This window comes from Wyeomyia smithii, chromosome 2 (genome assembly GCF_029784165.1).
Source record: "Wyeomyia smithii strain HCP4-BCI-WySm-NY-G18 chromosome 2, ASM2978416v1, whole genome shotgun sequence".
Taxonomy (NCBI): domain Eukaryota; kingdom Metazoa; phylum Arthropoda; class Insecta; order Diptera; family Culicidae; genus Wyeomyia; species Wyeomyia smithii.
Window position 1 is genome coordinate 115,446,112 of NC_073695.1, and position 24,897 is coordinate 115,471,008.

The 24,897-nt window shown below is 36.8% G+C and overlaps 1 protein-coding gene and 1 long non-coding RNA gene across 6 annotated transcripts in view; one reads left to right on the forward strand and one right to left on the reverse strand.

Annotated features, from left to right (window-relative positions):
• The window catches only part of LOC129721725 (receptor expression-enhancing protein 5), a 36,027-nt gene extending 15,250 nt beyond the window's left edge, over window positions 1-20,777 (forward strand). For 2 of the 4 annotated variants that reach the window (XM_055674632.1, XM_055674633.1), the window contains exons 3-5: window positions 19,681-19,913; window positions 19,977-20,076; window positions 20,236-20,777. In XM_055674632.1, coding sequence (XP_055530607.1) covers window positions 19,681-19,913; window positions 19,977-20,076; window positions 20,236-20,315 — 413 coding nt within the window. In that variant the 3' untranslated portion in view covers window positions 20,316-20,777. Of the gene's footprint in view, window positions 1-18,641; window positions 18,977-19,680; window positions 19,914-19,976; window positions 20,135-20,235 lie in introns of those variants that run through there. The other 2 variants (XM_055674634.1, XR_008727453.1) reach the window with 2 other exon arrangements.
• Window positions 5,875-18,620, reverse strand: LOC129721727 (uncharacterized). Of its 2 annotated transcripts, XR_008727455.1 has the most exons (8): window positions 18,525-18,620; window positions 9,484-9,668; window positions 7,265-7,413; window positions 7,097-7,196; window positions 6,541-6,877; window positions 6,372-6,486; window positions 6,190-6,314; window positions 5,875-6,134 (listed from the first exon to the last, which is right to left on the reverse strand). It is a non-coding gene; the product is annotated as an uncharacterized LOC129721727 (long non-coding RNA). The 2 variants fall into 2 exon arrangements; XR_008727454.1 differs by lacking the exon at window positions 18,525-18,620 and having other exon boundaries at window positions 9,484-10,196.
• Window positions 20,778-24,897: the final 4,120 nt, after the last annotated feature.

Here is a 24,897-nt window from a genome sequence, read left to right on the forward strand (position 1 = left end):
CAGCCAACCCGATGGATATTCAATTGTGAACCGAATTTGAAAACTTTCGGTTTTGGGGGGGACTATGTTGCGGCAGAACGCAGTTTGTCGCAGCTCCCCAGCCGGTGATCAAATCTCATTATTGTATATCAAGACGATCAGAAGAAACACACAATAAACTAATTCTAGTCAGTTCACTCGCAGCCACCGCCGCTGGCGGCTGGTCATGCTACCGACAGCAGCTATTGTTTTATTTTATATCACCGTTCCGTTTGTGTGTTCATTTGCTGCTGTTGGTTTTAACAACGGGTCCTATCGTGCGCGATCACATGGCGATCACAAGACCAAAATTTCTTGAATAGGTTTCCTCGACTCCTTAACCAAGAAAGACTAGTCTTCTGACCCGGAAAAGATGGTTGACAAGTCACGGATTGGATGGCACAATCTCACCCCGGCTGACAGTTTATTCAACTCATTTCTTACAGTTGTGTTTTTATTCATCTTCTTCTTGGAAGCTAACTTGTTACTTGACCATGGTAAGCTCCCCGGAAGTAGCATTTAAATGGCTCGAATTTTGCATAGAGCAAACGGTTCACAAAGATAATCTCGCGAGAAATGTAGCTGATAGATGTCGCCAAAATAATCACAACTATTGAGTATGCATTCGATAAAGACATTGCTGACTTCCTACCGCCGTAGCGAGAAGCGCCTTGATACTTTTTGTAGAGATCTGATAGCTGGTTCAGGCAAGAACTTTCCTAACTTGACAGTGTTTATTAAGAAGATTTTGATTCAAACGCATGGTAATACCACGTTGGAGCGAGGTTTCTCCGTGAGCTAGGAGTGCGTAGTCATGAATCTAAAAGGGGAAAAACTTTTAGCGCAGCGCTTGATGCACGATGCAGTACAGGATGTCGGTGGAGGAGACGAAATTGATATCACCAAGTCGTTGATCCATTACGCTCCCATTCCACATAGCCGATATGTTGAATTGTTGAAGACAAAGAAGAAGGAGCAGTCAGATCAGATTTTGGGATGTAAATCGAAAGTCACGCTATTTTGATCCTTAGCTGTATGGAAAACTACAGAATTTAGAAGTACAATTAACCGGGAAAAATAGTTGAACGAACCGGGGAAAACCGGGCATTTTATTTCGGATTTTGAGTGGCCACCCTGCAAACGGATTCGTCAGTGGTTTTTTTCAGCAGGTTTTCTACAGCAATCTTATGCAGGAACCTGCCGAAGAAAACCACTGCCGAAGCCGTTCACTACCCTATATTACATGAAAGCTTGCATGTAATATACATACTCGAATACATGCTTTCTGGAAATCTGTTTTATGCACCCCGGCTACACTACCAGTATCTAATTTCCTATTTCTAGAAGACAACACCCCGTAGAATATCCAGCTTTCATTCTTGCTTAATTATTTCAAAAGAAGAAAATTAGCTTCTCGGTTTGCGCTTGTTGTACCGTGCTGGATCGAAACCCGTACAGTATCGAAATCCGTACACCTTGACGTTTTTCTTCAATTTGTAGCATTATAAAAATAAAAATTCATATGATAGTTACATGTATATGTCCGTTGAGCTGTTGGCCTTCTGTTAAATTAAACTATGCGTCAGTAGGCCATGAAATAAAAATAAAAAATCAATCGTGTATCGGTTTCAGTTGTCATTTCGCTGTATCGTTAGAAAATTTATTAAGAAAACGTTCTTCAGATGAAAACATTTTTCAAGTGGGATATACGTGTTTTACTCTGTGAATCTTTTTGAAATTGATGGAAAAGGTAAGTCTTCGTCATTTTCGAGCTGTATATTGTTTGGTGAAAAGTGTAAATTGTATTTATTCAACAAAAACTGTGCCGTACGGATTTTGATCCTTGTTAATTGCTTGAATCGAAACCCGTACAGCGTGTGTATCATGCATATATTGTTGAACTTTCTTCTTGTTTTCAGCATATAATGGAAGAAAACAAGTATAAATATACGGCAAACAATTTCGAAGGAGCTGTGACTGAGGTGCGCAAGGGAAAGTCGTACCGGGAACCTTCGAGAGGTTCCGGCGTTCCGGTTACTACGAAACGCTACGAAAAATTGCACTATTTCAGCTGATATAAAAAAATAAGAAAACCGTGTGAAACTTTAGGAACAAATTGATCCTCAAAATATATTTATTCGTAAATTTAAAGATAAATTATAAATAAAAGATGTTCATTTATGTACTCTAATACTCTAATGGACTCTAATCCAGTCTATATCGCGTGTGTGCGGATTTCGATTCAAAAATGTACGGGTTTTGATTCAGACAAAAAACTGTGTACGGATTTCGATTCGAAACATGTTCTATTAAAACATGATTTTTTCGAGTTTCAGAGTGATTTTAATCATTTTGCTTGAAAGTAGTGATAAAATATAAGTAGACTTATAAGTAAACATGACAGTTTAAAGCAATATGTGATTTCTTGATTTTATGTTGACCGTCGAAGATTATCATGTGCTTAGATGTACGGATTTCGGTCCAGCACGGTACCTATCTACACGTGTGAAAACAAATCGAAAGCGCGAAACGAAACAAACAAATCAAAGTAATCGCGAGTGAAAATTTTTCACCCATATCCTTTAGAAACTATCGAAAGCGACAGAGAAAGTTTGGACTACTGATTAATTATCACTTGAACGATTTCTCCCATCCTTGATCATGCGACCAAAGTAATAATATACAGGGTGGCCACTTTCTCCAGCTTCATTTGTTTAACCTTTTTTGAAAAAAACATCAACTTGAAAATCTGTGAGCCAATTGGCTCTCTGTTATGGAAAACCTGGTTGTTGGTTTAAGCCAAAATAGACCTGCGAAATCTTACTTAATTACCCGGATAAGCATCTTTTGTTTCTTAACAGCTGTGAACATCGGCGTGAACATTTGCTAATAAGTGTGTACGTTTGTTTTTAGCAACATCAGTGGCATTACTGTCTAATAAACAAAACTTCAAAACAATATTTATTTTTCTGGACAAAGAAATCGTCATCGAGTGGCTCGTCTGTTTGTCTGTGCCAAAACTGAGGCCAAAAATTTATATCGGGGAGGCCCTGCTCTTGCATAACTTTAACTATAACTCGGTGTGTGTACGGGTATTTATTGCCTCCTGCTTCTTTTTAATGTGTAGGAGTCGTTCTAACACAAATTCTGACCATGATGAAGTCTATATGACAATAACCAATTCCGATGTAGAAATATTCGATTCAAATCCTCGTTTAAAGTTGTCCCAGGGGCGAAAATGTAATGTAATGTACAGGGGATAGTCAAAATCAGTAGGATAGGCAAAATTTTGATGAAATTTGCAATGCTATAGCTTTGCTAAATGTTATTCGATTTTAATAATTCGAACACCATTGAACTGGATAACTTTTGAAATTTCATTTTCTGACCTCAGATCTTGCCTAGGTCACCGGATATAGGAAATATTCCTGAGTTCCGGTAGGCATGTCAAACCTGCTAATTTTTGGATGGATTTGGTAATGGGTTACCTGATTAAAATGCTTATTTGCATCATTGACATAAATGACAAAATCATTTCTGAAGCGAATGGTTGGTTCATCAAGATCCGGAATCGGCCAAGAACTCATCGAGAAATGGCTATTTTTCATCCGGAAGTCCTCAGAGAAACCTTTAGTAGGGGACATTTACGTTTTTGCACCAAATATAGCGTGTTACACCTCTATCTTCAGGATTTTTTATCAGGAATCTTTAAAAAGACATATATCTGAATATAAGCTGCATTGGCCACTTCCGGAACGACCTGGAGGCCCCGAAGGAACCCGTAGTGGGAGAATTTACATTCCTGCATCAAAATATAGCATGCAACACCTCTATCTTCAGGATTTTTCATCAGGAATCATCCAAAAGACATATTTTTCAAATACAGATTACGTTGGCCACTCCCGAAACGATCCAGAGGAACCCGGAATGGGGACATTTACATTTTTGCATCAAATAAAGCGTGCGACACTTCTACCTTCAAGACTTTTCATCAGGAATCTTACAAAAGACACATTTCCTAATATAGGCTGCATTGGCCACTTCCGGAACAACTTGGATGCCCCGAAGGAACCCGTAATGAGCAATATCGCGCCAAATGACCTATGGTCGAATATCGACCACTTTTGATTTGAATGAAACTGCGCACGTATTTGGCTTAGCCAACTGAGCATTTTTCACAGATGGAGAGATTTTTCACACCCATGAGTTACATTCTAAAAGGGCGTATGCCTTTTGGCATAGGTTTTATTCGAAGCATTGTAGCCCACAAACCGTTGGTTGTATAGAAAAACTGTCTGAGAATGAGTTGTAGGGAATTAAAAATGCACCATGAAAAAAATATACACTGTACAAAACAAATTTTTTTTGACAAAAAAAAAATTAAAAATAAACATTAAATTTCAATTTAAAAAAAAAGAGTTGAATTTTTTTTATTTTTTTTTTAAAGAAACTTGACGTTAATACACAACTTTTTAAAAAAAGTCCAGGATGGAGAAATGAAAAATAATTTTTTATGGTGGATTAATTTTTTTTATAAAAATTCTAATTTAAACATTTTTCAAAATATTTGTATTCTGACGATTTTAAAAGATGCAGAGAGTCATTTTAAATCAAAAAGCTCTTGGCAGTAAACTTTCTAAATGCATCGGTTTTCGAGTTATTTTTAATTTAAGCTCGAAAAATTATTAATATTCGGAAAATACACATTTTTCCTAATTTGTCCATGGTTCTCCAGCAAAAACCATACGTTCATTGGAATGCTTGATCAAAAATATACAATTCATTCTTTGACAACAAAACGATTTGATAAATAACTCAAGCGCTAAACCTTAGCCTGCCTACACGTTCTCCCTTGCCGAATGTTTAATAAAAATATATGTTTGTCGTGCAACACTACCTACTTGTTTACTAATAATAACTGTTTGTAAAGTACGCAACCAATAACTACTGGGTTACCTATAATATCTGTTTTCGTATATAAATACGATTGCACAACTCCAGATGTGTTAGTAACAGTTTGCATTTTGTGAAGATGAATAAAGTGAAAATGGAATACACCAAGCCCAAATGCTGTAATCCCTTTCCAGGTCATCGGTGCTCATCCAGCTTACGCAAATTAAACGAAAACGTTATTGCAAAATTGAAAATATTGAACAGTCAAGCTCATTTTAATACGTCTTTATCATTTGTGATTCGTGTAGTTATTGGAATGATACACGCAAAAGTTGAAGTCTTATACAATCATTGTGTCTTCCCGATTCGCACAAATGTTGCACAGAAATCGCACAATAAATGTGTGAAACGCATAACGCAACAGTTGTACTGCGAATACATTGACATAGAATGAAATCAGAATATGTATCATATACCGACACTTTATTTCTCACGTCGAGTGTATTAGTGACTGCACGCGCTTTTTTTCTCAAGCGACGAGAGAAATGTCTCTCTCGCTCGTAGAATTTCCATGTATGTTCTCTTTCGGTTCGGATTGCGACGCGCAAGGCGATATCTCGTTGCTTCACGAAATGAGCGAGACACCCGGGCTGTACATTTCACGGTAAGAAAGGAAAACCCATTAATGGGTACTTTTTTCAACCGTTTCGCGAAAAAGGGAGCCAACCCATTTAATGGGTAAACTCGATTTACCCATTAATGGGTATACCGATCAAACGTCAAAAACTGGGTACAATTTTACTCATATTGAGAAATGAATTTTCTCAAGAAAATTGGTGAAATTTTACCCATTATTTTATACCTGCATCCATGCAAAAATGGAAATTTTGTGATTATCACACAAAAAAGTTAAAAGAAGTGAAAGTGAAATCAATTATTTTTAATTATTTGCAAATGTATGAGAAAGGCTTATTAACGAATGTGATAATTTCAAAAAACTCTACAACCCTTTTTCAAGAAGGTGGAACTTTCAACTTAAAAACGCAAAAACATTTGAAGAGGATGTCCATAGCATGAAGTGATGAAGTTCCACACTCCACTATCTCTCCTTCAACATATAAGTAAAAGTTTGTACCATCAGTTATCAAATGTTGATCTACGGGCGAATCCAAATTCCATGCGACGTATTTGGCTAGTTGTTCTGGAAGGGATGTTGATTGATCCTGAAAAAAGAGAATAGTCAAACAAGCCATACAGACTTTTTTAGAATAGGAATACCGAAATCCATCTAACCAGTGGCGCTGCAATTTGTTCCTCGGCCGACAAACATTCAATTCCGCCTTGGCTTTTGACACCTTTTCTGCTCAGAGTCATCAGAATTCTCAGACATCCTCGCAAATTATCTATTGAGAAGTAACTAGTTTTTAAACAAGTCATGTAACAAAACAAGTTCAACCTACCATCTCCAACTGTCGCGAAGGTTTCATTTTCAATCAATAGTCCTCTTACTAGGACGTTTTTCTGATTAGACTCTCTATCAAGTGTAGGGTTCATTCTTTCGTATGTCTTTTGGATCTGTTGTATTTAATATGTTAGAAAATATATCAACTAAGCTAAGCAATAACTTACCATAACGCCATTGTAGGATTTTAGATGCGGGAACACAGCAAAAATTTCTTTGACAGTTTTTTTCTCTTCTAAAGCATCATGTGAAGACTATGAGTGTCGTTCATACATTTAAGTATCGTGCTGAAATTTTTAGATACCGGGTCTTTGCAAGCACAGTCGTGAGCTGTTTGAACAACTTCCGTGGAAACGAGCACTTTCTCCGTTTTTTTTTCGCTTTGTGAATAAACTTTCGTTCTTCTGGCGCAAGATTTTTGCAAGCATTTCTTATATGCGATTGGATTAGACCAGTGTGTTCGAAGTTAGGGCCGCGTCCACCATTTTTCCAAAAGAACATTGACTGAGAATGAAAACAACTATTGATGTATTACTGGACATACACAAACAACCACGAAAGCACTAATTATCAAATCTATTGAAAGCAAGGTAAATGTTTGGGGGTGACTTCCTCATTGGCAAAATTAAGGAAATTCTCACAAATCTTGTGTACATGTAGGGGTATAACTGTTTCATTCTCAAATTAAGTATTGATGCTTTCATAGTTTAATAATAATCTCACATAGTCCGGGGACGAATCTGCCACTTTAGTTTCCTGCAGTATTGGAAAGGTTTCTACCAGTTCTGACGCCAAAGCTTTCTTTTCTTCAAAAGAAGGGTATCTGGAAAGAAAGAACGATTCCTCAATTTTTGATGAAAAGATTCATATAGATATAACCAGTGTTCTCACTTTTTGTTTTTTAAAAGATTGGAAACCATTTCAGCGCACACCACCCTGGTTATCAAAAGGAGCTCCTTATGTGTAGGTATTAAGTTTGCATTCAGCTTGCAGTACAAAATTTTCATGGTCTTTTTATTGCCTTTTAGTGCGTCACGAATCTGTGAAACAAAGGATATTAATATATGTAATTATTGCGAATTGCGTCGATATTCTAAATAAATTTTAACAGTAAGCCGCATCTGTTACTACTAGCGGTATTTTCATCCGAAAACTAGATTAGTCGTTTGTCCATGAGCAAAGAGTTGTATTCATATACTCTCTTCGTTTTCAATCAAATTGCAGAAAAAAAATTTTACTCTATCTTGAAGTATAACTTCTTGAGAAAATTCTCCCAAATTGTCGTATAGAGCCGGGCAACAGGGAGAAAGTTAGAGCGATTTGAAGCGTGCCTCGTCACGGCTGCGCAAGCTTGACTTGAAACTTTATACATGATTATCTCGGAATGGTATTTTGACGGAATAGGAATTGGTTTTCAACCAAAAAACTAACGCAGATAGAACAGTCTATTTTGTGTATGAAAGTATCAATTAACTTCTTGATACATAAATCTCTTTTTGCATATGTAGTGAGAGATTTAAACTCAAAAATGAGTGTTTTCAATTAGGCGAGTTATGCTAAAACAAAACAACAGATTGAGAATGTAGGGATGGGCGATACTGACAAAAGTATCGATACTTTGGTATCGCGATGCTTCAATGAACTTCGATACCAGGTATCGGAGTATCGGTTGAAGGAGTATCAATTATCGATGCTTCGATAGTATCGGTATCAGACCTGCAATTTTTTTTTGAAAAGCGTCGTTTAGAAGGTATCGATACCGGTACTCATTTCAAGCGGTGAGTATCGATGCCAAAATGCTCGATGCCGCGAACCCTAGTATCGATACCGCTGGTATCGATGCTAGTATCGCCCATCCTTATGAGAATGTTTGCGCTTGAAAACATATAATAAGTGACGGTGCTTGTGTTCGATTAACGGTAAATTCCCAAGCAAAATAAGTCAACACACAGTCTGATGCATAGGAACTGCATTTAAAAGCTGTAATTACCAAGGTATTGAAACCGGTAGTTTGTCGGCATTTCTCAAAATAGGGGAATTTCCGAAAAAAGATTTTCGTAATCGCCATGACAGTAGCCGTTTTCAAAGAGCGGGTTCACTTTGAAATAGCAGCCTTAAAGAATAGCAAAAGAATACACAAGCCTTCAGGAAGGCTTCCGGGTAAAACCTCCGAACGAAGATAATTTTTTGGAATTGAGAGTGACTATATATCCGCTTGATACTATTTTTTAGAGTAAGTAATTCAAGCTTCGGTGGAATCGATGGAGACGATAGCGGAAACGGAGAATCATAAGATATCCACTGAGCTAGTGGGTTTCGAATGTTTTTTTTTGTGTTTCGATGAATATTGCAGAGGGCAATACTGTCGGAAATTTCAGGTTGCTGTAGTACAAGTCGCGGTTGCTGCTAAGGTGAATAGTGCGTAGTTTGTGTTATATTTATCTTCAATTCCCCTGGCAAAGTGTAGCACTGTTTTTTGTGTAAATCATGCTTAATTTTCGCGCAAAGAACTTACAACAATCTTTTTAGAAAACAAGTTTTCCGCTCACGAATAGTGCAGTAAATTTTCGAACTACCTAATACATAATGACATATTTTATAGAAAGATTTTCGCGGGAGACAACAAATAGTTGCAAAAAACGAAACACACAGTGTTCATTGTTTTGATGAACCTGCGTGCAAATGCAAAACTGAAATTTTCCACCGTTGAGTTATGGAAGATAAAAATTTTGCCTAACAATCATTGGCTCAAAAATTGCAACTTGCAATCGTCAGTCTACATACCGTTTACGATAAGAAATTTCCACAAAATGCGAAGTAAAAATATAAAAAAGGGGGTACCGTCCGACAGAGAACCTCTGTTGCTGGTGCTGCTGACCGTGGAGTAACTCAATTTGCCGTTTGGCTATTGATTCGGGTGAAATTTGTGCTACGTGTATTGCATTGTTTGCATTCAAAATTGGTGTATAATCGAAAAGGGTAATCTTCGAACAGTCCCTATCATACATTGTGCGCAACAGAATAGTTCCTTTAAAATTATCAATGCTCTTAGTGTCAAATCAAACACCTGCTGAAACATGAAGCATTGTTGTTAAGTGTTAGTAACTTACCGAAGAAAAGGATGATTGATTTGATGATTGAGATGGCTCCGCTGTTGGCTCTTCGGACTTGTATGTCATTATGAGTTTCGCTATCACAGATTTTACGATAAGGCGTGGTTCCATTTCTGTTATGCCAACCGTCGTCAAATCTTCGTCCGTTATGTACATAATGGATTCATTAGTAAATTTGTGCGCTAGAAAGTAGAAAATAATGCATTGATGCTTAGTTGATCAGCATATTAATTTAAACTCATTGTTCAGAACATATGAATGTGAATGAGATATTTGGTTACTCCATCAACACCCTGACATACAAGCGGGAAACAATTAAATGCTTCTAGTAAATATACGAGAAGTTTTACCTGTATGAGTTATTCTGTACATAAAGCTACGTTTTTTCCGGTTTTACTGTCATAGTTGGTCCATTCAAAAGAATAATCAATACTGCTGTTGAAATAATATTTTCGTTGTTTTTGACACAATTTATTAATTTCTTTTTGACACAGAGATGACACACATTCTTAACAAGAATCAATACTATGTTAAGCTAATAACTGCGTTAAGCTAATAAAGTTAGCGTTATTTTTACCATGAAGTTGCCACAGACTGTATGTCTTCTTACTGAATATGTTCTGAACAGATATTCTCAATGTTTCCTTTGTTGGTAAAACTTTGTAGCTATTCAAATTTTTAACGTATTCAGCGATGGTCAATGTTTGAACAATAAATACAAGTTCAATGGTGTCACAGCTAACGATAGCTTCTATAATGCCATATTTCATGTTGTTGCATGTTTCGAATTTTGCTACAAGCCCGGGACGGAAGCTTGTTCCGTTGAATATGAGGTGTTCATACCAAATGATGGCTTCCGGAAAATCAAACAGAAATATGTTGCATGGTAGTGTTGCTTTTAAAATTGTTTTAGAAGAAATAACTTTCACGATGTTAGTCTCATAGTTGTGATTTATAATGGCATTAATTTGCTTAAGGTTTACTCTGTTGGTTAGGCTTAAAGTGAGATTGCGAAAATTGTTGCATGTTTTCGATTGCGCCTTGGTAACTTTAAACTTTGCCTCAAATTGAAGACAACTCATTTTTGCTATTGGCCCACTTTTGCGAATTATTACTGGGTAGTGAGAAATATTATGTATCTTATTGATTGGAATTTTGTTCGGAAAACAACACTTAATTTTTTTCTAAAAACATTCAATTGCTGACTCCAATCGATTTACCATATTTCTCGTTAGCACTGTTGAAAAGGAATAATAAATGATCAATAGCAAATCGGAGAAAAGTTCGCAATAATCAGTTTGTCCATCTTGTAAATCTGCAAACAAGAATACAAATGCTCTTAGCAACAGCCAAGTCTGAGATGCTGATTGACTTATAACATTTCCGTTCCTTCTAAGTCCTCTAGCAGCGAAACTTCCTACTGGTCTTCTTCTACCCCATAATCGAAACTAACTATTCTATCGTTCAAGTCTGCATCAGAAATCAATTTCAATTGATTGACTAAATAGTTTAGTGTTCCTTTTATCACCAGACTTGCGACGCCTTCCAAAATATCGTGCATTGGATCGAAGCTAGCATACTCGGCAAAATGAAAGTAGCGCAATGAGTTGAATATAGCGGCACGGAATAATCCACATTTTAAAGAAGCAATCGAATTGTTACGAAGAGCTTCCAGATCATTCGAAATACTCTCACGAGTTCGCAGTGGATACTCTGCTCCGAATCATCCTTCATGAAAAGCAGCGCGGGAAATATAGCACGCGCGACAAAAAATTTTGGATTGTGGTGGCATCAATTCGAACAGCTCATGAATCGCTAAAGTATCGCCCAGAACGTGAACAAGTGTAGCTCGTAGCGTATAGCTCTCAGCGTTAGATAGATGCAGCGTCACTCCATCAGTTTCCAAAAGTGTTAGGTCTTCCATTAGTGGGCGAAGAATTTTTTTAAACCCGTACTTTTTGAGCAGCAAGGAACGAACGAACAACACATTATAAACTCTATCAAGATTTGAGTTAACTCGATCATCGAAGTTCTGTACTTTACAACTTATAACTGTTATTTTCTGTTTCCCTTTACGTGACCCCAGAGCGTTGCGATACTCCACGTCGTCGATGTGAATTGACAAACGTACAGATAACGGATATTTCTGCAAAACAGATGGTTCTGATAAAGAGTGCCATCCTTAAAACCTCGCAACATGTCTGGTGACGATCTTTCGTTCGCAATCATGCTACGAGCTAAAGGATTTTGTATCAGAAGTTCGAGGATGTTTGTGACAGAAATATAATGCATTGAATCTTTCACTAGTTCAACCGGGGTTTTCGACTGTAATACTTTTTTATTTTCTCTCCCTGTGATCTGGTACTTTTTAGTTTTCCTGATTTTTCTAGTACCTAGAGCATATTCTCTGATCTCCGGTGTTTTACGCTCGGCAACTCCGCACAAATATGCCAGATTATCATTTGGTGTTTTCACATCAACAAATATATTGGTTATTTCTAAGTCGTTGATCATTTTTGTAACATTTTCATCATTAAGTGAGATGTTACTATTTTTCACGAAGTTTTTGATAACATTTATTGAGAAACGTTGGTTGTTATCCAGAATTTTTGTGCACTGTTTAACAAAATCTTGAATTTTGCGTTCCGGCAGAGCCACATCACATCGAAATTGTGTAACTGACTGCGATGCCTGTTGGAAAATATGTTCTTTTGGAATCGCAGGTACATAAAAAAATTGGTTAGTGATTTTGTTAGTAATACTCTCAGCGTCGACAATAGGTTCAGGTGGAAGCTCTTGCGTGGGTAAGTCATTATGGCCCTTACATAACCTTGAATCCGGAATTGGATGATGACGTTGAACGTGAGTTTTAAGCTTGGAAAAAGTTTTTTGAACAGAGTAACAAATTTTGCAGATATATGGAATTGGATTTTTTCGACCCGTTTTCATTTTGTGATGATTTTTCACGTGATGTTTTATTTGAAGAAAACCTGTGACAAAGGTATTACAGCCAGATAGTGGACATTCCAGATCTAATACAAGAAACTCTCACATTGTAAAATTCAATGATATTACATACTATTTACCTTGCAACTTCTCAAACGCCGCAGCATCTAGTCTCTTTTTAAGTTCTTCCATGGCAATTATTGCATAAATACAGTGAACAAAACAGCTCGTTAAAGTAACGCGTAAGAACAAATCGACAGAACAAACTCAAAAGACACTCGAAGTTTTTTTTCACCCATAATTGGGTAAAAAAATGACCCTTTTTTTTCTAAGAATATGTCTTCCTAATGCGTAAAATTTTACCCATTTCACATTTTTAAATTTACCCATTTTTTTGACAGCTGCATATGACAGTGAAAAATGGGTAAAAAATTAACCATTAATGGGTTTTCGACTCCTACCGTGTTGATACCAGTGTTGTTAATCTCTCACTCATACTGTCGGTGCGTGCTTGCTGCTTTCCAGAGGAATGCATGAAGAAGAAAAAGTATCTCGAAAGCGTGTGTGCAAAAGACTTGAAAAGCGTAGCATATGTCTCGTCCTCAAGCAGAAAGGAGGAGAATGGTTTTGCTTCTCGCTCGCTTTGCAATGCTGCTTGATACCAACTGAAACTGTTTAGGTGTAGTAGTTTGGAGCTGCCAAATACATTGGAGAAACGCTAGAGCATTAATTGCGTTATGCCCAACACGCAATCATTGTACTGGTTCCGAATTACATCAACAATTGCGCTTAAAACGCACAAGTTTGTACTCACCATCCAACTTTTGCGTGTAGTCAAGCCACCATTCATCCCTTCGTTGTTTACTATTCAGAATCTGGAACACTTAAGAATATCAGCTTCATCATAATATCGGAAGTACTCCATCATGATACTGTTGCGGTTCAGGTGTTCATTGCCAAATTAATGAGTTTTTTGAAAACAACAATAGAGTTGAAAAAAGCGATATTAATGTCTGATGGAGCTGGGAATAGAAAAAACCTTGCAAGTCCTTGCAAGTTCAAAACAAAATATAACGTCGATGCAGAGTGGCATTTTTTGCGACTTCTCATGTTAAAGGCCCATGCGATGCAATTGGTGGCATATTAAAACGAATGGCAGGAAATACAAGTTTAGCTAAAGAACATGAACATCCCATTACAAGCGCAAAAGAATTGTATGATTGGTCTAACCAGAAAAGTAATAAAAATTCATCAAAAATGTCATTTAGTTGGGTATCATATGAAGAATATGAACAAGGAGTAACAGAATGGAGCAATATTTTCAAAAAATCTATAATAATAGCTGCCACACAGAAGTATTACTCTTTTGTTCCGATTTCAGAAAATAAGATACAAACGAAGCTGTTTTCAAAAGATGACGAATCATTTACTTATGATGTATATAAAATATAAGGTGAAACTAGTTCTGTAAAGTATCTATGTCATAAAAAAATATGTTCCTAAGATAATAAAACTCGAAAATAAATATTTGATTCTAATATATATTTATATCACTTAGAACATTTAACTCTTTCCTTGAGAACTGTTCGCCCAATTGTTTTGTTGTCAAAGAATGAATTGTATATTTTTGATCAAGCATTCCAATGAACGTATGGTTTTTGCTGGAGAACCATGGACAAATTAAGAAAAACGTGTATTTTCCGAAATATTAATAATTTTTCGAGCTTAAATTAAAAATAACTCGAAAACCGATGCCTTTAGAAAGTTTACTACCAAGAGCTTTTTGATTCAAAATGATTCTCTGCATCTTTTAAAATCGTCAGAATACAAATATTTTGAAAAATGTTTAAATTAGAATTTTTATAAAAAAATTAATCTACTATAACAAAATTATTTTTCATTTCTCCATCCTGGACTTTTTTTAAAAAGTTGCGTAATAACGTCAAGTTTCTTTAAAAAAAAAATAAAAAAAATAATTCAACCCTTTTTTTTTAAATTGAAATTTAATGTTTATTTTTTAATTTTTTTTTGGTCAAAAAAAATTCTTTTGCACAGTGTATATTTTTTTTATGCTGCATTTTTAATTTCCTACAACTCATTCTAAGACAGTTTTTCTATACAACCAACGGTTTCTGGGCCACATTGCTTCGAATAAAACCTATGCCAAAAGGCATACGCCCTTTTAGAATGTAACTCATGGGTGTAAAAAATCTCTCCACCTGTGAAAAATGCTCAGTTTGCTAAGCCAAATACGTGCGCAAAGTTCCATGCAAATCAAAAATGGTCGATTAAATTTCCGCGTATTTCCAGGCGATTTGAAATGATGCAGAAATGTAAATGTCCCCATTCCGGGTTCCTCCGGGGCATCTGGATCGTTCCGGGAGTGGCCAACGTAATCTGTATTTAAAAATTATGTCTTTTGGATGATTCCTGATGAAAAATCCTGAAGATAGAGGTGTTGCATGCTATATTTTGATGCAGGAATGTAAATTCTCCCACTACGGGTTCCTTCGGGGCCTCCAGGTCGTTCCGGAAGTGGCCAATGCAGCCTATATTCAGATATATGTCTTTCAAAAGATTCCTGATAAAAAATCCTGAAGATAGAGGTGTAACACGCTATATTTGGTGCAAAAACGTAAATGTCCCCTACTAAAGGTTCCTCTGAGGACTTCCGGATGAAAAATAGCCATTTCTCGATGAGTTCTTGGCCGATTCCGGATCTTGATGAACCATTCGCTTCAGAAATGATTTTGTCATCTATGTCAATGATGCAAAAAAGCCTTTTTATCAGGTTACCCATTACCAAATCCATCCAAAAATTAGCAGGTTTGACATGCCTACCGGAACTCAGGAATATTTCCTATATCCGGTGACCGGTGAGTTATCCAGTTCAATGGCGTTCGAATTATTAAAATCGAATAACGTTTAGCAAAGCTAGAGCATTGCAAATTTCATCAAAATTTTGCCTATCCTACTTATTTTGACTATCCCCTGTAACTAATATGATATAAATTCTTGCCGAAATAGAGACTTACTGTGTCTTATTCAAACTTATTACACGTTATCAACACAAAATGTACAATTTACAATCAGTTTCGCGATAGAAATTCATGAAACAAAACTTTCTCCAACAAATTTAATCTTCTTGTAAAAGTGCTTGCACTGAATTGAAAAAAGAGCGAGCATGAAACAAAAGTACAGCTTGAAAAATAATAATAGCAGTACATCATCAACGACCGAAATGATGGCTCTTGTTTCATCTTGTTGCAAAATTATTCTGAAAGAAGGGGTCCTTTAAGAGAAAAAAAAGTTTTTTGTTAGAAAAACTTTTTTCCTTCAAGAGGACCCCTTTCTTCAGAAGAACTTTGGGCAACTGAATTGTCTGTCTGAAAAAACTAATTTAGATAAAATCTGAGAAAATCGATTTTCTGAATATCACTTCTTGTTTTTTTAGTATAGAATCTCAAATTCAAGTATCTCAATATTTTAAACTTTTTTGAATGTCATCCCTTCGCAACTTTCCTCTATCTCGGTTTTTTTATTCAGATATGTCGATTTATTAAAAAAAACAAGCCCTTTTCAAATGTTAATACATATAGATTGAAAAACAAAGTTACTCAGGGTACTAAGGCCCACACACCCGCAAAGTTCCATTGAATTCTGAAAAGCTACTAACAACCCTTCAGTCGAGTTGGCGCGAAACCCTTCTCATCTTTATCGAATTCTTGTAAAACCGTAATGATTTGTTTGCTTTTTATGAATTTTTTACCGTGTTTTTGAGCGACTTCGTGTTTTACTCGGATTATTTAGAACAACATTTTTTGTTAATCATTTATTTAAAGTGTCGGTTTAACTTAATTTAAGGACCTTGAAAAAATTGCTAATACATTGCATTGGCCTCAGCTCGAAAATTTTGTATGTTCAAGATATCGAAGTTTTTCGATAAAAAAATTTTTTTCGAGATAACAAAAGAGCTCGACGGTTAATGCATTTCTAAGATATTATTTTTTCATCGGTTAAACAAGTAGGTAAAACTTGAACCACTATTCGGTGTCTTCTTCCCAAAATCTGATTGAGGTCAAATTTTGCAAGGAGATTTTTTTTCCAGAAGACAAAGCTTTTGAGTTCTACCGCTAAACGAAATGCGACATCGGAGATTGCGGATTCGTGTCCCGTTTGGACGAGGGAAATTTTTTTAAAGTCTAAATCACATCCTCAGCCCGTGTTCATTATTCGCATCCTCGAAAAAATCACATACGAACGATTTGGGGATAAAAAGAGCGAAAATTGTCCTGGACTTTATGTAGAAACTTGTCATAGTCGACGAACAGCTGAATATAGTTTTCATAGTTTTCTAGCACTGTCTTTTTCTTATTTTCAAAATAAATCAATGGAAAAAATCAAGAAATATTGTTGGGAAAATCAGGAAAAAGCGAAAAACAAAACTTGATTTTGAGTGGTCATTCTGTTATACGTTTGTATTGCCTTTTTAATGCAATCATTTTATATCCTAAAATTTACAAGCCTTCTTTGAAAATTAATAGATTTTTCTAAAGTTCCTATTTTTGAGTCACTTAGTCGCTGCCAGCCTGATATTTTAATGTATGCTCATATGTGTGTGAATGTTAGGTTTTTAATTTTAATTTAATAATGGTACACTAAGATCGCTTTTTACGCGTGTTTTTACGCGGCTTTTTTTTTCGCGGATTCCGGAATTCACGCTGTTTTTTTTCGCGGATTCCGGAATTCACGCTGTTTTTTTACGCGGATTCCGGAATTTACGCGGTTTTTTTTACGCGGGTTCCGGAATTTACGCGGTTTTTTACGTGGGTTCCGAAATTTACGCGGTTTTTTTTTTGCCCGGATTTCGGTTCCCCTTCCCTCGGAATGCAAAATTAACGATGGGTTTTTTACGCGGATTCCGGAATTTACGCGGATTCCGGAATTTACGCGGTTTTTTTACGCGGATTCCGGAATTTACGCGGATTCCGGAATTTACGCGTTTTTTTTTTTTACGCGGCACGTATCCCCCGCGTAAAAAGCGACTTTAGTGTATAGTATTTAATAATGGTATAGTTGTGCTGAAACCAGCAGAAATTTTCAAGGAGTATTTTTTCTCTTAAATCGTGTAAATCTATTTTAACATATAATAAGTTTGAATGAGAAAGGCTGGATCTCACCGCTAGGTGGATTAATTTGGGTTTTTATGTTCAAATCGTTTATTTAGAGTGTCCGATAAGTTTACTCAATCCAATTATTAAATACACTAAAGTCGTTTTGTACGCGGGGGATACGTGCCGCGTAAAAAAAACCGCGTGAATTCCGGAATACGCGTAAAAAAGAATGCGTAAATTCCGAAATCCGCGTAAAAAAAAAAACGCGTAAATTCCGGAATCCGCGTAAAAAAGCCGCGTAAAAAAAACGCGTAAAAAGCGACCTTAGTGTATTCACTGATTTGACCTAACTTTTTTATATGTTTTCTTAATTTTCAGTTCGATTTGCAGGTGAAAATAACACTGCTATTGATTCTTTTTCGAAAGTTTTTAGCAAAAATGATTATAAACCTTTAACAAATAAAGTTTTTCACGCTGATTTCAAAATTCACGCGTTTTTTATGTGGGTTCCGGAAATTACTATTCTTACCTATTGTTAAGATGTGTCCTAGCGATCGCAAGCGCGATTTTCGCAAAATCACTCATTCACCAAGATGAGTCTGGATCATTTTTCTTTTCTACTGATACTACACTTGCCCTGAGAAGCTCGTGTAGATGTATTGGTACTTGCTGTCGCTCGTTACAATATAAATCGGATTATCATATCAATTTCGGTTTTACATACTAATGTTTGCGTATTTTTCGTCCAAAACTATGGGATATGGTATATTTTATGTGTAACGTGATGAGTCTAACCAAATTTTTTACAACAGAAAGTTTAAAATCAGACATTAAAAAACTTTAGTCATAATGTTATCATGCGATACAAGATGATGCCACATTATTATAATAAAACAACAAACGGCGGAATACGGGCAGCGAGTTGTTTCGCAGGTGATAAACGGCTTAGAAAAGCCGTGTTTATAATTAGATACTCACAGTAATCTCGGAAGATACACTATGTGCATGGCTCAGATTGACAGGGCGAAGCATGCGAAAAATTCTGTTTGCCAAAATGTTATTGCGGCGTTTTCTGGGTGGTAGACTAAGATCTTCGAGCTATCCCGGGATGTCAGATTGGCACAGCACATATAAGAGCAACAAAGCGAAAATTTTATTAAGCGATTGACTTTGTGTTGCCACCAGCACTCGATCATTGTCCGAATAGGTTTTCTGGTGATACGCGGGTTAAGTGAGCTGAAAGACAGCTCAGTATTATCCGGTGCTTGTGACGTCTTTTAATTTATCCTGGATCTTGAATGCATTTTGTCTGTTTTGACGTAACATATATTTTTGAAATCTAACTACAAAAATGCTGGGCGAAAATATCGCACAGGACGTTTTCGATGGTGCAAAAAAGTTGGATATTCGTATGCAATGTTTGGCTGTTGGTAAATATATTCTTTTGTAAATGTGTTTGATATTAGTTATCGTGAATTGTTTTAGTATAGATCTTTGTAATTAGTACGTTGGTAATCAATTTATTTTGAGTACACGCGTTGATTTTGTCGTTTAAAGTAGTATAGGTAATAAAATTACACTATTCCTGCTTTACAATACCGATATGGAAAATATCTGTAACTTAGGCACAATATTCTGGATACAAATCAATCTGCTACCCTTCGTTATTAACATAAAAACTTTAATCAAAGCTTTGGATCAAAACAACCAGATATTGTGTTGGGTTTCACTTTGGATTAAGTGTTTAAACTTCCCACTATTGCGCAGCTTTTTCCAGTGGTGGCTCTCATAAATGTATTGCTAGGTACAAATCTAGCTCTTTGTAAGCAAATTCATGAAACAATGGATAGTGAGACCGCTAATCGAATATAAGTCAATAATAGTATATTTGACGCGGCACGCACGTTAATCGAATCACTAGATAATAATTGTGAATTTGTTTATTGTATGCTCGCAGGTTATATATTACATATTAGCGAAGATCTCAAGTTTCCGAATTGTTTTCAAGAAGAATGACTGGTTCCATGAACTTATTTATTGGTTGAAGTAGTGGAATACAAAGAATATTAATCTATTACCTATTACGATCTATTGTGATTATATTAATATTTAACATATGCTTCATATTATTCAGGTGGCGTTGCTATCGTGGTTCTCTATCTGGCGTTTGGGTATGCAGCCCAAATTCTTTGTAACGCGATTGGTGTAGCTTACCCTGCATATATCTCCATGAAGGCAATAGAAACACGCACCAAAGAGGATGATACTAGATGGCTCACTTACTGGGTCATCTACGGTGTGCTGTCGGTTATTGAGCATTTTTCATTCTTTTTGGTACAGATTATTCCATTCTACTGGCTGCTAAAGGTTTGAAGAATACGACATTGAATATGCAATCAAATTTTTCAAAGTAATTATGTTTCCTTCCAGTGCGTTTTCTTTGTTTGGTGCATGATACCAATAGAGAACAACGGATCTACCGTTATGTATCACAAAGTAATCCTGCCATACTTCAAGAAATATGAAAAAAGTAAGTAACGAGTCCGTTTATTCAAAAAAATTGTCGGCGAAAAAAAAATATTAAGTTGGTAAGTTGTTTTTACTCATAAAAATATTGAATATACCACTTTAAAATTGTTTCATGATTACCATAGACCTTCCTATGTTAATGTTAATTATTCTATTCAAGGTGCAGACAATTTACTAGGACAAGCTACCGATAAAATTAAGCAGGTGGCCGGTGATGTGATCTCCAAGAAGCTGTCTTAAATAATGATACAGCAGGTTAACTTTTTTCTTCATTGAGCATGAAAATATGAGCTTTTATCATTTCTTTTTATTATGAATAATTTTCAAATGGGTCACTTCAAAATAGTACATATTCTGCACAATTCATACACCCGTAATTTACTTTCAGAGTTGGAGATGGTATTTTTCTGAATATACACGGTTATAAATGAATAATCATAATGAAAATATTTATTTTAAGAATACCCTCGCATTGCGTGAAATTGTAATTTGAAACAAATCAGACCTAAGTTAGGTACTCAGTTCAACATTGAATGTCATATTTTGTAATCAGAAATAATTCGTTTTTATCCGATGAAAAATTTGAAGCCATTACGAGATCTTTTAATAATTATTTGCAGGTACAGTAAAAAACATAAGACGTATGTTTGATATTTTTGTTCTGTTTACAATAAAATGAATAAAAGGCGAGCTTTATTTGAACAGTTTACTGAAATATTTGAAAGAAACAAAGGATACAATGAGATCTGTGAACAATTAGAATTCGCTCTAACGAAATCGGTATCACTTATTGGTTTAGCTAGTTTGAGTGCGAATGATTTTCTTTTCTTTTTAACTTGGTCAAGGTGAAGAGATTTCAGCTTTATGTTTAGCCACAAACATTTTTTCCTATCGCTAGTCCCTGGGCTTGGTGGTTGAGCTCCTATCTCGGGTTCTTATAGCTCTATGGAATCCTAAGATGGAGCCACAAAACTATTGTATGAGAGTTTTGACAGCCCAAGGGCGCGTGCTCCCGGGTGGCGGATGGGAGCTAAGGGAGATGATGAGAGTCAGATACCTATGTTGTAGTCTTTCCTACTCTGATCTCGGCAATCTCCTATGTGAGAAAGTTTCTTAACAATATCAATTAACACTAAAGAATTTTTCTCACACGTGGACCAGACCACATAGTGCAAGCTCTTTTCTTGTCTATATCCATGAATGCATTACAGTCCCACATGATACTTCGTTACCTATTAGATAAAATGAATAAATGCTTTTACTTTTTTTCTGGCAGTGTGACTCTTATGCATTCATGGATGAACTGTTGTTAAGCGTGAAATTAAATTCTCACTTTTTATTGTTAGTTCCATGTGCAAAGTGTATTGTTGTATGTAATATTATTTAGTAAACGTGTACGTGGTTTCTTTATCGACTACATCGTTCATATATACATTCTGTTTTATTTTCCCTTTTCGTTTTTTTTTTAATATTTTCATTTTATTTTTTATTCCGAGTTTCATAATAAAATTTCGAGTTTAGATGTCTAGATATGTATTGAATTCACCAACACAGCGAAATTTGATCAAGGAACCACAGTTCTTCGTTTCCAAAGCTAAGTATTATTTTATCATGTCTGTTTTTGCTTATTGATAAGCATATGTTGTTATTATTATGTTCCGTTTTTTTAATTTTATTGTTACGGTTATTATTGTTATTATCATTATTTTTATTATTTTTTTTTGTTCATCTATAATTTATTTGACACGGCAAAAATACAATTTAATGTTTAACGGCGCCAATTATATCTGGTAGCTTACTTTCTAAAGTATCCTAATAACTAAAAGCAAATTTTTTATCCTCGCTGCCGACGAGCTGAAACTAAATGTAACTTAAAGCTATAATATTTTGCATTAAAAGCACTGGTTTACTGGATGATGGTTTTCATTGCCATAGGTAAGCACATGCTCCGCTGCTGGGCCAAGATATTACGGACTGGCATATTGGGTTGTCTCCCTCGGGATCTGAGAGTATCGTGCGGGTCTAGTTGCTGTTTCCGGATCCGGGGTCTTAACGTGTTCTTGTCGTTTGGTTGGATGTAGGCGGAAGGGAATAGGATTAAACTGGGGCGTGGATGGATTTCAGGAAAACGTATACAAGGGACATGTAGGATAGGTCACGGCTCGCCAAGACATCACGAACAGGAACAGCCGGCTGCCTACTTTCGGCCTGCAGGGAAGCTATTAATTTAGACCTGGCGTCACGGTGTACAGGGCATGACCAAACAACGTGCTCTATGTCGTGATAACCTTTACCACAGGCACAGATACCACTTTCCCCGAGCCCAACACGAAAGAGATGCGCGTCAAATCTATAGTGATTGGACATAAGCCGGGACATCACGCAAATGAAATCCCGACCTACATCCAACCCCTTGAACCACGGGTTCGTCGACACCTTGGGGATTATGGAATGTAACCACCTTCCCAGTTCCCCTCTGGTCCAAGCATTTTGCCAACTGATGATCGTATTCTGACGTACAAATGAGAAAAATTCATTAAAGGCAATTGGTCTTTCATAAATTCCACCGTTTGTTGCGGCCACCTTAGCCAAAGAGTCCGCTTTCTCATTGCCCGGTATCGAGCAGTGAGAAGGGACCCACGCTAAGGTAATCTGATACGATTTTTTGGATAAAGCACTCAGATGTTCCCGTATTTTCCCCAGGAAATACGGAGAGTGCTTAACATCTTTCATCGATCGGAGAGCCTCAATGGAACTGAGACTTTCCGTAAAGATGAAATAATGGTCCGTGGGCATTTTTTCGATAATCCCTAGGGTGTACTGAATTGCAGCCAATTCTGCGACGTAAACAGAAGCAGGATTATCAAGCTTATGGGAGACGGTTAAATTGTTATTGAAAATACCGAAGCCAGTGGACCCATCAAGAAGTGATCCGTCAGTGTAGAACATATTGTCGCAGTTGATGTTTCGATATTTATTGGAAAAAATTTTGGGGATCTGCTGCACGCGTAAATGATCCGGGATTCCACGAGTTTCTTCTATCATGGATGTATCGAAAAACTCAGTAGAATCAGAAGTATTTGATAAGTCGACACGATTTGGAATATTCGAAGAAGGGTTAATATTTTGGGACATGTGATTGAAATACAATGTCATTAAACGGGTTTGAGAATTAAGTTCGATTAACCTTTCAAAATTTTCAATCACAGGACGGTTCAAAACCTCACATTTGATAAGAATGCGAGAAGACAGGCTCCAGAAACGGTTTTTCAATGGTAGTACTCCAGCTAAGACCTCCAAACTCATCGTATGGGTCGACTGCATGCAACCCAAGGCGATACGCAAACAACGATATTGTATTCGCTCCAGTTTGATCAAATGTGTGTTTGCTGCGGAGCGGAAGCAGAAACACCCGTACTCAATGACAGACAATATCGTTGTTTGGTAAAGCCTTATAAGGTCTCCTGGGTGGGCTCCCCATCATTGTCCGGTTATTGTACGAAGAAAATTCACTCTTTGTTGACATTTTTTCATCAAATACCTAACGTGACAACCCCAGGTGCCTTTAGAGTCGAACCAGACACCAAGATATTTGTGTACCAAAACCTGAGAAATCGTTTTACCCATTAATTGTGTTTGAAGCTGAGCAGGTTCATGCTTCCTAGAAAAAACTACTATCTCAGTCTTCTCCGGAGAGAATTCGATACCTAGCTGTAAAGCCCAAGCAGACAAATTGCCCAAGGTATCTTGCAATGGTCCTTGCAAATCGGCAGCTTTGGCTCCTGTAACAGAGATTACACTATCGTCTGCAAGTTGTCTTATCGTGCATGAATTTGCCAGACATTCGTCGATGTCATTTACATAAAAGTTGTAAAGAAGGGGGCTTAAACATGAGCCCTGGGGAAGACCCATGTAGCTAATGCGAAAAGTTGCCAAATCGCCGTGTGTAAAATGCATGTGCTTTTCGGACAGCAAATTGTGCAAAAAATTGTTCAAAATTGGAGAAAATCCTTGTCGGTGAAGTTTACCCGAAAGAATGTCAAAAGCCCCTCTTAATGTCCAAGAACGCAGACGCCATTTGTTCTTTGCGAGCATACGCCAGCTGAATATCTGTTGAAAGCAACGCAAGACAATCATTCGTCCCTTTGGCACGGCGGAAGCCAAATTGAGTATCTGATAGTAGACCATTTGATTCGACCCAGTGGTCTAAACGACGGAGTATCATTGTTTCCATCAATTTCCGGATACAGGATAGCATTGCAATCGGCCTATAAGAGTTGTGATCAGAAGCTGGTTTCCCTGGTTTTTGGATGGCGATCACCTTCACTTGCCTCCAATCCTGCGGTACAATGTTTTGCTCCAGGAACTTATTGAACAAGTTCAACAAGCGCCTCTTGGCATTGCCGGGTAGATTCTTCAACAAGTTGAATTTGATTCTATCTAACCCAGGCGCGTTATTGTTACAGGACAGGAGAGCAACTGAAAATTCTGCCATCGTAAAAGGTAATTCTAACGCGTCGTGGCCCGGAGACGCTTCGCGAACAATGTTTTGCTCAGGAACAGAGTCCGGACATACTTTCCTGGCAGAATCAAATATCCACCGACTTGAAGACTCCTCGCTTTCGTTGACCGTTACGCGATTCCGCATTCTTCGGGCTGTGTTCCAAAGAGTGCTCATCGATGTCTCTCTCGACGTCTCGTTCACGAACCGACGCCAATATACGCGTTTCTTTGCTTTAGCCAGGCTTTTAAGCTTGGTATTAAGCTCCGAATACCGTATAAAGTCGTCGGGTATACCTCCCTTCTGGAAGGCCAAAAACGC